General features: G+C 36.2%; 1 protein-coding gene across 1 annotated transcript in view; it reads left to right on the top strand.

The window, feature by feature from the left end:
- The first annotated feature begins 4805 nt into the window (after positions 1–4805).
- The window catches only part of LOC149165275 (chaperone protein ClpB1-like), a 28716-nt gene continuing 19361 nt past the window's right edge, over positions 4806–14160 (top strand). Inside the window, exons 1-4 of the mRNA XM_089432271.1 lie at positions 4806–5201; positions 5392–5582; positions 5688–5797; positions 5895–6031. Of these exons, the coding sequence (XP_089288397.1) occupies positions 4969–5201; positions 5392–5582; positions 5688–5797; positions 5895–6031 (671 nt within the window). The 5' untranslated portion in view covers positions 4806–4968. The remainder of the gene's footprint in view (positions 5202–5391; positions 5583–5687; positions 5798–5894; positions 6032–14160) is intronic.

The raw sequence follows: 14160 nt of genomic DNA, 5'->3' as shown, positions 1-14160 counted from the left end.
GGTTTGGATGAGGAGACTGTTAAGAAGTCTATGCCAAGAGCAGGCTACAACAACAGTGATTTTTTGTGACAATAGCTCAGCTATTGCGTTGTCCAAGAATTCTGTGTTTCACAAGCGAACGAAACACATTGATACAAGGTTCCATTACATCAGAGAATTGGTGAACAATGGAGAAATTGTTCTACAACATTGCAGGACTCAGGAACAGGTTGCAGACATTCTGACAAAGCCATTGGACCAGAAAAGTTTTGAGTATTTGAGGAAATGTCTAGGTATGATTGATAACCCAGCAGTTGAAATTAAAGGGGAATGTTGAAATAATAATTTCAACTGAAGTTTTATTTGCGATGCGATCTATCGCAAATCGCAAATCGCAAACACACTTTGTCACCCTCCCTTATGTGCTGTGATTTCTGCGATTGCGATGGTGTGATGCGATCCGATCGCATATCGCAGATCGCACCATATGTGTGTGCTCCAATTTTGTGTTCCGACCAAATGGGATTCTGTGATGCGATTTAAATGAAGTCAATGGTTGAAGTACAGGCCAACATTAAATGAAATTTTACGTGAAGTAAAAGTTTTACTTACCGTCAGTAAATGTCAGTAAAACAATAAATGCAATTTACTATGAGTTGGTAAGTTTTGATGAAGTTTTTAACTTTGTTTCAGGGGGAGTATGGGCACAAGTAAAGGCTGGTAAAAACATTTAATTCTTTTTTACGGAAGCATGGCAAGCGAAAATTGATGTAAGTTCTTCTATTTTGTTTTGTTGTCATATATATGTAATGTTCCTGTATTCGATGAATAATGCATTGTAACCCACCAGCAGCGTGAAGAAAAGTTCTTTTTTTAGCAGTGCAGAGGTGAAGTAAATTGTAATTGAAAGGGATGCACAACAGTGCGATGTAAAAAAATTGAAACGCAGCAGCGTGAGAAAATTGATATGTAATTTCCACACACCAGTGTGTTGATCTCTTTAGTAGAGACAGAAGTTTTATTTGTAATCCATTGTAAATCCTTTCAAAAGGAGAGACAGAGTAGTTTTTGTGTGGAACTCAAATGTTCCTGGTGAATCCCTCTGAGAGAGAGGAAGAAGTTTGTAAACAACAGTTGTCTTTATTAATGAATAGAAATTTGTTGGTGTGAGAACTCTGTCAGCTGCAAATAATTTTGTTTTAAGTTTCCGGTGTGTTAAAGATCCTGTGTGTGAAAAACATAGCATTGTTCTTTGTTCTTTTTGAATTTGAAATCAGAAAAAATTTCCAACAGTACTTTTATTCTCACTAAATATTAATGATCTTGAATGGTTAACCTATTTCCTTAAATCAAAGAAACACACTCTTAACTGAATAAAACAATTTTAAAACATATACTAAACCAAAATCTTTCCCACATCTTTCTCCCCATTTATTTTTTATTAGCCCTACCTTGGAAGACTGCTCCTTTTCTCCTTCAAATATCACTGAGCGCTCTAGCAGGAGGAGCAGGAGTTCAGGGCCTTCTTTCTGAGAAAGTTGTGAAAATTTTAAAGGCGATGCTATTTGGGTGGCGGCTGGAATGATTAGCCCTACCTTGGAAGACTCTGCTACTTTTCTCCTTCAAATATCACTGAGCGCTCTAGCAGCTGGAGCAGGAGTTCAGGGCCTTGTTTCTGAGAAAGTTGTGAAAATTTTAAAGGCGATGCTATTTTGGTGGCTGCTGGAACTTGTGAAAGTTTTAAGGCAATGCTATTTTGGTGGCTGCTGGAACTTGTGAAAATTTTAAGGCAATGCTATTTTTGAGGTAGAAATTGAAACAACGGAAAGAGACATTTTCTTTTTATCAATGTAGCGGTTTCCACCCATGTCTGAGAATGCATTGGCCACCTTGTAATACTAAAATCTTTATCGTTCTCGTTACTCACTACCCACTGTGTAAAGCTTCTTTTACTCCTTATTCATTCTTTTAAGCCAGTATGCAGAAGCTAGTATGTAACCGTATGCATTGTTGCTGGGACAGCGTTTCCACTCCATGATGGTATACCGGTTATCGCATGTGTTTAAGTATTTTATGTTTTTTAACAGGTTCTTCAACTCCATTAGAGTATGATATAACATTTTCCCTTTCCTATGAATTAGAAAAGGATTAATTAAATATTTACATATTGATAAGTTATTTTTAACTTATCTTGTCACTAAATTACTGAATAATATTTAATTTTAATGTTACGTCAAATTATTCATAAGTATGTGGAATTAAAAATCTAATTTTGTATTGATTCGATAGTTAAATTTATCCCCCTTATGTTAAGTTCGTTCACCTGATTACTGATTCACCAAAGGTGGAAACTCCTTTTTCTTTTGAGAGATACACATTAAAATATATATAATTTTTGAAAGGGAAATTGAAAAGAATTTCTCAAAAGTAATTGGTCAAAATACTTTAGACCAGTACTTGGGACAGAGCCGTCCTCGAAGCATTTCCGCGAAGCTTATTAGATTCTAATCTTCCTCCCCAAGTAAGAAAGTACTCTGGCGTCAAGTCGATCACTATGCTGGGAGGTCGCTTAATAAAGTGACAAGTTGCATTCCAGCCATATCTTTCATCAAGCTGCTGAACTGTTGTTTCCGGTATTCTTCTTGTTCCTCGCTAATGTGTTTATAGCTTAAAATTCAGAACCTTTGGCAGAGAATTGTTGCGTGGCGGCTTACCTGGTTTCTTTGAAGTTTTCAGGTAAAACTGTTGTTGCTTTTATCGGCGGTCTAGACTCTGATGTCAATGCTTCGCATTTTTCCTCCATTGGAATCTTAGTTTTTATCACCTCATTGCCCAAGATTTCTGATTCATTGAACTTTGAAAGTGTGATTTTGAGGTTTTAATCATATTTTTTAAAATGCATAGGAAAACATGGAACATGGATCTGAGGTTCTAGCGTTTACCGTTTAATATATTGACTGATCAATCTTTACTTCTGTGACTTTTCGTTGAAATTCTCAACCGAAAACAGTAATTGACACTCGAGACTGGAGTCTGATGGCAATGCCTCAGAAATCTTTATTTTTTGTTCCGGTTTTTGAAGCTTTAGTTTATATCACTTCATGGTACATTATAGATAATTTGAGTGCGTTTGAATGTGCGTTTTGAAGCCCTCTTCGTGACAAATGATGTTTCACGGCCGTTAGCGAAGCGCGTGAATCTTAGGTTTTTACTTTTGAATTTGTACTAGATTTTAATTGATAAGGTTTTATTGAATAGCATCTTTTGAACCTTTGAGCAGACTTTCAAGCGTGCATATCTGAACTTTGATGGCCAATGAATTATGTGTTCCTCTGTGAGCAGTTTCTGATGACGTCTTATTTGCGAATCTTACTCGGTTTCTTTTCTATCTTTTACCATTATTTTGGTCTATTGTAGTTTAGGTAATTGGGAGGGTTTAATAATAACTTCTTTATTTAAGTTCAGGTAATTGGGAGGGTTTAATAATAACTTCTTTATTTAAGTTCAAGTTTTATTGACATGCATTAGGTTTTAATTAATAATAAGGTTTTACTGAATTTTTAAGCAGATTTTATCATTTTTGAGATTCAAGTGTGTATATCTGAACTTTGATGGCCAGTGACCTCTCTAAGTAGTAGTTTCTGATGACTTCTTATTTGGGAATCTTATTCGATTCTTTTCCTCTTATCTTTTATAAATATAAGGCTTTTGATGAGCTTTGGTCTATTGTAGCCTAAGTAGTTGGGAGGGTTTAATAAAAACTTCTCCACTCAGGTTCAAATTTTATTGACATGCATGATGCTCCTTATGAACGACTTTGTACTACTTCATTGAGAATTTCTGTAATATTCCCTTTCTTGATTTAGTCAAAATGGACAGAATCTGTTAAAATAGGGTCATTAGAGAGTCCATCAAGCCTATAAAAGGGATAGAAACTAAGCATTTGATATTTATCTTCTTGTGTTTTTCTTGAGAACTTGGTGTTTTGATACCAAGGATGAAAACCGTGGGTGTTATTTTGTCTTGTGGATCTATCCAGGTTCAAGTTCTAGTTTTATTTTGTCTCGTGGATCCATTGAGGTTCAAGTTCCAGTTTGATCCTAGGGAGAACCTCGTGGGTGTTATTTTGTATGGTGGATCCATCATGGTTCTAATTCTAGTTTGATCCCAGGGACGAAAACCCAGTGGGTGTTATTTTGTCTCATGGATCCATCCAGGTTCACTATTGTGCTTAATTGTATTTGTCTTCTCATTTAGTCCTAGTTTGATCCCAGGGGCGAAAACCCAGTGGGTGTTATTTTGTCTCATGGATCTATCCAGGTTCACAATTGTGCTTAATTGTATTTGTCTTCTCATTTTGATAAGCAGCCATGCATGCCATTGTAGGGGCTTGAAATTTATTATATGGGCATATACCTTTTCTTCAGTGATTAATATAAATAAAAGCTTCTTTTTCAGATCCGGTTGTTCAGTGTTTTAATTACAATTATTTTTAACTAAAACACCTAGATGTGCCAAATTGATTGATTATTTTGTTGTTCAAGATATTACAATTTCTATGTAATAATTGTGTTAACTTTGTGCCTCTTCCTTACTTAGATGTGCCAGATAGATTGATTATTTTGTTGTTCGAAATATTACCATTTCTATGTAATGATTGTGGTAACTTTGTGCCTCTTCCTTGAGAAGAGGAAGAAGAGGAAAAAACTTTAAAAACAAAAAAAAACACACGACTTTTGACGAGCTTTGGCCACAATTCTAAAGATTATATTTTCTGTTTGTGAGGCCGCTCAATTTCTGATGATGTAGTAGGTGTAAGAAAGAGGAAGACTTTCTTTAGTTCTGCACAGAACTTCTCTGACAGAGTGCAATAAAAACTGAACTCCAATAATATTACAGACATTATAATTGCTGCACTAATTCAGAGAGGCAGCTGTGAGTGTAGATAGACTGATATCTGAAGTGGAGAATCTCGGAGGAGGGGACAAAATGGTGGATACTGCTAATAAATATAAAAACTTGAAAACATATGGCCGTGATTTGGTTGAAATTGCTGGGGAGCTTGATCCTGTCATGGGTAGAGATAAAGAAATCCAGAGAGTTATTATGATTTTGTCTGAGAGGAATACGAGCAATCCTGTGCTCACTAGAGAGCCTGGCGTTGAAACGATTGCTGTGGTTGAAGGCGTGGCACAAAAGATTGTCAGAGGGGATGTACCGAGGTAAGTTCTTCTGCATATATTTATATGCTTCGGCCGCTTGCAAATTTTAGTTTGTAGGAAGGCTGCTTGTACACGTGTACAGCGTTTCAGTGGATATTTGGTTGCAGGATTATTTTCAGCTTGCAAGGTTGACAGAGAAGCTGTTGACAGAGAAGCTAATTAGTTTTGTTTTTCAAATGGTTTTACACAGCAATTTGCTAGATGTAAGGTTGATAGCCTTGGATATGAAAGCCCTTGAGGCTGGTGCCAATTGGGAGGAATTTACAGAGCGACTTGAGTCTGTACTGAAAGAGGTGGAAGATGCACAGGGAAAAGTTATTCTCTTTATTGACGGAATTCTTTCGATTCTGGGTACCCGTAAGAGAACCGTGCTTCGGTTATGTATGATTAAACACTTTGTTCAACCAATAATCATATATGTTATTAACGTAGATTAAGGATTATTCGAAGTCACTGATTTTAGGGTTTGGTTGTGGAATAATCCAGTAAAACCAATGCTTGTTGAGGGCCAACTTAGGTGCATTGTAGCAACTACTCCAAAAGAGTACCATGATTATGTAAAGAATGATGCTTCAATTGAGCGACGATTCCAGCAGGTGAGTGCTTAACCGGGTTATACAAGTATTGATTTGGCTTTTTTGCATTTATAGCGCTCTGTCTTAATAATTTACTACTATTACTATTTTGGGGCAGGTGGATGTGGCTGAACCTAGCGTGACTGATACTATCAGCATCCTTCGTGGTTTAAAGGAAAAGTACGAAGTTCATCATGAAGTCAAAATATTGGACAGCGCGCTTGTAGTTGCCGCTCAATTATCAAGTAAATACATGTGGTAAGTTGTTTGTTTAGGTAAAATTCTTGAAATAAAATATTTTGTGTATGAATGATTCCCAATGGAATTTCAATTTTATTTTGTTTCCTAAGTGAAAACGTGATGATATTTATTTGTTGAGGTAAATTTTTAAAATTTTAAAGTTTTTTTTTCAAATAAATTTTATTATTATATCTTTTCAGTTACGTATTTACGTTGTATTTTTTTTATATAAAAATATTCAAAATAAACATTATAATGTAATCAAAAATTTGTGTAATTTGTATTATTAAAACAAAGCGTGGTTGAATATTTACATAGCATATATGGATAATAAAAATCTAATAAATATGTAAAAGAAAAATTAGTTTATTTGAATTAGATTTTATAAATCTGAAAATTAAAATTTTTTAGAATTTTTTTTTTACTGAAATATGATAATTAACATGTATCAATTTATTGGAGCTAAGTAAAGAAAATTAATTGAAATATGATAATTAACATGTATCAATTTATTGGAGCTAAGTAAAGAAAATTAATTGAATGCCACTGACCCAAAGAGAAGTTCACTGGCCACCGAACACAATAAAAGCCTTCAAAATTGATGAACTAGAGCAAACCCATTGGAGTAGAGTCCATACCTAGTAAAACTCTTGTAAACCCAATCTAATGAAAGAGGCCCAACACTTAGTAAAACCATTAAAGTTTAATAGAGTAAGGATGAGCCACAGAACCCAAGCAAACCCAACAATGTTAAGAAAAACAAAGTTGAATGAATAAACCCTTCAAAATTAACATAACATAGTTGAATCACAGGAGTCGAACAAAAAGAAAAACAAAGTTGAATGAATAAACCCCTCCAAATTAACATAGCATAGTTGAACCACGAGCATTAAAAAAACAAAGTCAATTACTCTAAAAATTAACATAACATAGTTGAACCACAGGGGTTGAGCAAACCAAAATCATTAAGAAAAAGTTGAGAAAACCAAAATCATTAAAAAAAATAAAGTCAATGACTCTAATGAATTATAAGAAGAAATTTCATGATTTATGAAAATTTTAATATTAAAAAAAAAAACATTATTCAAATTCAATGAAAAGTTTGCAAATAATATAAGAAAGAAATTGATGTACATAATCACTTATTACAAGAAGCTATGATGTAAAAACATGGAAGGATCTTAAGAATCTCAGGACGAATATATTTTGAATTTATTAGTAAAACTCTTGTTAACCCACTATCAAGAAGTTGGCCCAATACTAAGTAAAGCCACTGAAAATTAATAGAGTAGGGTTGGACCATTGAAGCAAAACAAACCCAGTAGCATTTAAGGAAAATAAGTCGAATGAATTCAACCCCTAAAAATTAATCTAGCAAGGTTTCACCACCAAAGCAGAGCAAACCGACAACATTAAGAAAAACGAAGTCCAAGACTCAAATGAATGGATGTTGAAACCCAAATTTGGTAGTTTCCATGGTAGGTAATAAGTATTTGGCTTGGAATTTGGAAAAATCGGACAAGTACAAGTCACATACAATTAATTTAATTTTTTTAATTACTACCTTAACAATTAGTGATGACATGGCACCTCCCTTGACAAGCTATGTGTTATATTAGGTACTCGAATTTACGACAATTACTAGACACACTTAAATGTCAATGTGAGGGTTTGGAATTTTACAAGAAGTAATTGTTGATGTGTCAATTTAATGTGTGCATGTCAAATACGGGTCTCGGAACTAAATCCCTGTCGCAGGTCGTCAAATTCTAGGCATGATTCCAACAATAGTGTTCATTACGATAATGAACCCAATCACTAATCATTCTTGTACACTTCATTATTATAATGTACCCAAACACCCTTGTCTCGTGTGACGTAGTGAGATACTTAAAAACAAATTCACTAAATTTTATAATTAAGTTTTGATGTGTGACTTTTTCATATGCCCATACACGTAATAACAATGGGTGGAATTTATACAATTCTATGTTTTTGGGAAAACTTGAAAGAAGGCAAATTAGAGCTAGAGGATACACTAGATTCCAACATAAGCCCTAGAGTATTAATCGTGTTGGAATGATAATTTCAAACTGCAGATTTTTTCTCTGCGATGCGATCGCAGATCGCATATCGCACTTCCTTTCTTGTCAACCTTCACCGCGTCCTTTAGATTGTATGCGATTGCGATTTCGCGATGCGATCTGATCGCATATCGCAAATCGCATGATTTAAAGGTTATAGAAGCGGTGGCACATCCTTTCTCTTCTTGCGATGCGATGGTGCGATATTGTGATAAGCCATGCATTAAATTCCAGTAGGATATTTTCAGCCGTGTAATTAATGATATTTACTAGGGTTGGTAAATGTAGGTGAAATTTTAAATTTTATTATTTTTTATTTCACGGAAGTATGGGGAAAAGCAACACGTATTGAAAAGATATTTTGTGTTGTTCATTATATAAAAAAAATGCAAGAGCAGTGACGAGTGTAGAGTATTAGCCAAAAAGAGTTCTTTTTCTTGAAACGCACAACAGTGCTGAAGATATAATTTTATGAGATAGTGGAATCAGATTTTGGAACTGAAGTTCCTGTTGTAAATCCCTCTGAGTCGAGGAAGACAATTCTGTAATAGTTTTTATTATTATTTTATATGATTAAGATCCTGTATAAAACCAGAGCGTTGTTCTCTGTGCAAATTTCTTTTGAGTTTGAAATCAACAGAAATTTCCATCATGGTATCAGAGCATTGTTCTGCTCTGTTAAGTATTTTGTTCGGAATGATCAGAAATTCCCATCATGGTATCAGAGCTAGTCTAGGCACTCAGTGAGTAAAAAAAAAATAAGAGTTTGTTTTTTCACTGTAGGAGCTGTAAGAAGCTTATTGAGCAGATTTTTTTTTTCTTCCAGCAGAGAAAGTTTTTGCTTTTTTTTTTTGTCAGTATCTCTTCTTTATTTACACAGGTTAAGATGGCAGATGCTGGAACTGGTTTGACAAATCCCCAACTGCCACAGTTTAATGGGAAAAATTACAGTTATTGGTCCATAACAATGAAAGCATTGTTTGCTTCTTAAGGAATATGGGAGCTGGTTGAAACTGGCTATGTTGAACCTGCAGATGCAACAGCGTTGGCTGCTTTGACAGTATCAGAAAGAGACCAGTTGAAGAGCGACAGGAAGAAGGATGCCAAAGCCCTCTTTTTCCTCTTCCAATTAGTACATGAAAGTGTTTTTCCGCGAATTGCAGCAGCAAAAAAATCCAAGGAGGCCTGGGATATTCTCAAAACTGCCTATCAAGGCATGGAGAAGGTGAAGACTGCAAAGTTGCAGATGTTGAGGAGAGACTTTGAAAATCTCAGCATGAAGGAATTTGATACAATAGATTCATTCTTCACTCAGGTTATTGGCTTGATAACCCAGATAAGGTCTCATGGTGAGATTCTTGAAGAAAGAAGGATTGTAGAGAAGATCTTGAGAATTTTACCCTCAAGGTTTGAATCTATTGTGGTAGCAATAGAAGAGACAAAAGATCTCTCACAGTTCACAGTAGATGAACTGAGTGCTTCTCTTATATCTCATGAACACAGACTGAGTAGAAGAACAGATTCCTCACTTGAGCAAGCACTCAAGACTCAGATGTCTTTTGGCCAAAGAAGAGGTCGAGGAAGAGCAAATAACAGAGGTCGTGGAAGAAACCAAAACAGAGGCAGAAATTATCCTGCAAGCACAAGTGGAAGGAGCTGCAATCAGAACCAAGATGAAGGTTCAAGCAAACAGCAAGCTCATGGACAAAGGTATGACAAATCCCAAGTCCAATGTCATTATTGTAATAAATATGGGCACTATGCCAATGAATGTAGGAAAAAACAAAGTGACATGAATAATAGGCAGAATGCTAATTTTGCAAATGAAGAAGATAAGAATCCAAAGAATGTGCTGTTAACATGTAACATTGCACAAGACAAACAAGAAGATTTTTGGTTCTTAGACTCAGGTTGTAGTAATCACATGACTGGTAATATTGCAATGTTTGCCAATCTGGATGAAAATGTGAAATCTGAGGTAACAACAGGGATTGATAGTCAAATATCTGTCAAGGGTAAGGGCAGAGTCAGTATTCGAGCAAAAAATGGAGAACAGATGATTGTGCCAGACGTATACTATGTACCTGGTCTGAAATGTAATCTTTTGAGCATTGGACAACTCATTGACAAAGGTTACAACGTGTTCTTCAAAGATGATTTGTGTACTATCAGAGACATACCTCCAAGTAAGAAGATCATTGCACAGGTGCAGATGACCAGTAATAGAATGTTTCCTCTCAAACTCAAGGCAGATTTGAAGGAAGGCAGAACTATTGCGGCTGTAACACAAGAAGTCTTTCAGGAACAGGTGAAAGATGTGAATTGGTTGTGGCATTTGAGATTTGGACATCTCAATTTCGGAGGCCTGAATCTGTTGCACAGAAAGGGAATGGTAAAGGGATTACCATTGATCGAGAAACCAGACAGCCTTTGTCAAGGCTGCATCTTGGGCAAGCAACACAAAGAAAGCTTTCCAACAGGAAAGAGTATAAGGGCAAAAGCACCATTGGAAATTGTTCACTCTGATGTGTGTGGACCGATGCAAACACCATCATTTGCCGGAAATAAATATGTTTTAACTTTCATTGATGTTTACACCAGAAAGACATGGGTGTATATGCTGAAACAAAAGAGTGAAGTGTTTGAAAAATTCCGCCACTTCAAAACTCTTGTTGAGAAGCAGTGTGGGCATTATATCAAAGTGCTCATAACAGATAGAGGAGGAGAGTACATCTCCCAAGATTTTCTGCGTTTTTGCAGAGAGAATGGCATACAAAAGCAGTTCACCGCAAGGTATACACCTCAGCAAAATGGTGTTGCTGAAAGGAAGAATAGGACCATTCTTGACATGGTCAGAAGTATGCTAAAGGCAAAGCACTTGCCACATGAGTATTGGGCAGAAGCTGTTACTTGCGCAGTTTACATCTTGAATAGATGCCCAACTAAAGCTGTCATGAACAAAATACCAGAAGAGGCATGGAGTGGTCAAAAGCAAACTGTCACTCACATGAGAGTATTTGGTTGTGTGGCATATGCACATGTACCGGATCAGTGAAGGAAGAAGCTTGACAGTAAGGGGGAGAAGTGTGTCTTTATTGGCTATTGTGATGAGTCAAAAGCATACAAACTCTATAATCCATCCACCAAGAAATTGATAGTAAGCAGAGATGTGCAGTTTATTGAAGATGAAGCTTGGGATGGAAGCTTAGAGAAGACAGTGAATGTGAAGACAATTGTGTCTCACGAAGAAGAAGAGGAAGGGACAGAAGCAAATAATCCTTCCTTGGTGGCTCCTCCTCCACCACAGCAAGTACAACAAACCACACCACAAACTGGAATTCGAACAGCCTTAAGAAGTCAAGGAAGTGCTTCTCCAAGCACACCACAGGGATCAGAAATACCCTCAAGTTCGAATGGAACTCCAAGCACACCAAGAAGACCAAGATTCAGAAATCTGAATGAGATTTATGAACAAGGAGAGGTAAGTAACAATACCAGTCTGAATTCATTATTCGCTTTATATTGTCATGTTGATGACCCAGTCCATTTTGAAGATGCTGTAAATGAAGATAACTGGATTGAAGCAATGAATGAAGAAATTGGTGCAATTGAGAAGAGTAAAACATGGGAGTTAGTGGACCTCCCTAAAGGCAAAGATGCCATTGGAGTTAAGTGGGTCTACAAGACCAAAAGCAATGCTGAAGGTAAGATTGACAGGCACAAAGCAAGACTTGTTGTGAAAGGCTACAAGTAGCAACAAGGCAAGGACTATGATGAAACCTTTGCACCAGTAGCAAGGATGGAAACAGTCAGAACAGTGTTGTCTATTGCAGCACAACACAAATGGAAGATTTATCAGATGGATGTTAAATCTACATTCCTGAATGGAGTGTTAAAAGAAGAGGTTTATGTTGATCAACCTTCGGGCTATGAAGTTGAAGGCCAAGAGCATAAAGTTTGTAAACTGAAGAAGGCTCTTTATGGGCTGAAGCAAGCTCCAAGAGCATGGTACAACAGAATAAATGCTTATCTGATTGAGAATGGGTTTGATAAATGTGATGGTGAACCCACACTCTACATAAGGGAGAATGACGGTAAGATTATTATTGTTGTCTTATATGTAGATGATCTGATTTTTACTAGCAATGATGCTTCTCTCATTGTTGATTTTAAAGCAGTCATGAAAAGTGAATTTGAAATGACTGACTTGGGCTTCTTAAGATATTTTCTTGGAATTGAAGTAGACCAAAGTGAAAATGGCGTTTTCATTTCTCAAGCTAAATATGTAGAAGCAGTGTTAAAGAGATTTAACATGCAGAACAACAAAGCAGTTGTGACTCCAACTATAGTGGGGTTGAAATTGACCAAAGAAGACAACAGCAAGGATTTTGATCAAAAATTGTACAAGAGCATAGTTGGCAGCCTTATGTACTTAACTGCAACCAGGCCGGACATTATGCACGCTGTGAGTTTAATCTCCATATTTATGGAAAGACTGAAAGAGACTCATTGGCAGGCAGCCAAGAGGATTCTAAGGTATGTGAATGGAACGAAGGGGTTTGGTATTTTATACTCCTCTTCTGAAAGTTTCATGTTGATAGGATACACTGACAGTGATTGGGCTGGAAGTGTTGATGATAGGAAAAGCACATCAGGATATGTGTTTCATATGGGATTAGGAGCCATCTCATGGGCTTCCAAGAAGCAACCAGTTGTGTCTTTGTCAACAGCAGAGGCAGAGTACGTGGCAACAACAGTAGCAGCATGCCAAGCAGTGTGGCTGAGAAGAGTTCTCAGAGATTTGTGTCATGAACAAGAAAAGGGCACAGCCATTTACTGTGACAATAGCTCAGCAATAGCATTGTCTAAAAATTCTATTTTTCATAAAAGGACAAAGCACATAGACACCAAATTTCACTTCATACGTGAATTGGTTAACAATGGTGAGATTGTTTTGCAGCACTGCAGAACAGAGGAACAGTTAGCTGACATCTTGACAAAACCATTGGCAAAGAAAAGCTTTGATCATTTCAGGAAATGCCTGGGTATGCAGAAAAAACCCAGCAGTTAAAATTAAAGGGGAGTGTTGGAATGATAATTTCAAACTGCAGATTTTTTCTCTGCGATGCGATCGCAGATCGCATATCGCACTTCCTTTCTTGTCAACCTTCACCGTGTCCTTTAGATTGTATGCGATTGCGATTTCGCGATGCAATCTGATCGCATATCGCAAATCGCATGATTTAAAGGTTATAGAAGCGGTGGCACATCCTTTCTCTTCTTGCGATGCGATGGTGTGATATTGTGATAAGCCATGCATTAAATTCCAGTAGGATATTTTCAGCCGTGTAATTAATGATATTTACTAGGGTTGGTAAATGTAGGTGAAATTTTAAATTTTATTATTTTTTATTTCACGGAAGTATGGGGAAAAGCAACACGTATTGAAAAGATATTTTGTGTTGTTCATTATATAAAAAAAATGCAAGAGCAGTGACGAGTGTAGAGTATTAGCCAAGAAGAGTTCTTTTTCTTGAAACGCACAGCAGTGCTGAAGATATAATTTTCTGAGATAGTGGAATCAGATTCTGGAACTGAAGTTCCTGTTGTAAATCCCTCTGAGTCGAGGAAGACAATTCTGTAACAATTTTTATTATTATTTTATATGATTAAGATCCTATATAAAACCAGAGCGTTGTTCTCTGTGCAAATTTCTTTTGAGTTTGAAATCAACAGAAATTTCCATCATGGTATCAGAGCATTGTTCTGCTCTGTTCAATATTTTGTTTGGAATGATCAGAAATTCCCATCAAATCGCATCCTCAACACTGTTGACTATCATTACCAAAGTTCTAAGCAAAATAGAGAAAAAATGGGAGTAAAAATGGGAGTAGGAATGTTGGGAGAATCATTTTCCAAAAATGTTTAAGAGTAAATTTGTGCTACTCATAAACAATAAACAATATTATTATGAAGTTAGAAATTCCATCCAAAATACGTTAGTGATTATATTAGAACTTGAAGGGAATTGCTTATAAATAAACAAGCAAGAATATTCAA

Source organism: Pinus tabuliformis, chromosome 5_1, assembly GCF_031772625.1.
Source record: "Pinus tabuliformis cultivar Carrire ecotype Pingquan chromosome 5_1, CPIR1, whole genome shotgun sequence".
NCBI classification, from domain to species: domain Eukaryota; kingdom Viridiplantae; phylum Streptophyta; class Pinopsida; order Pinales; family Pinaceae; genus Pinus; species Pinus tabuliformis.
Note: the sequence above shows the minus strand (reverse complement) of the source record. Positions and strands in the feature narration are given on the sequence as shown.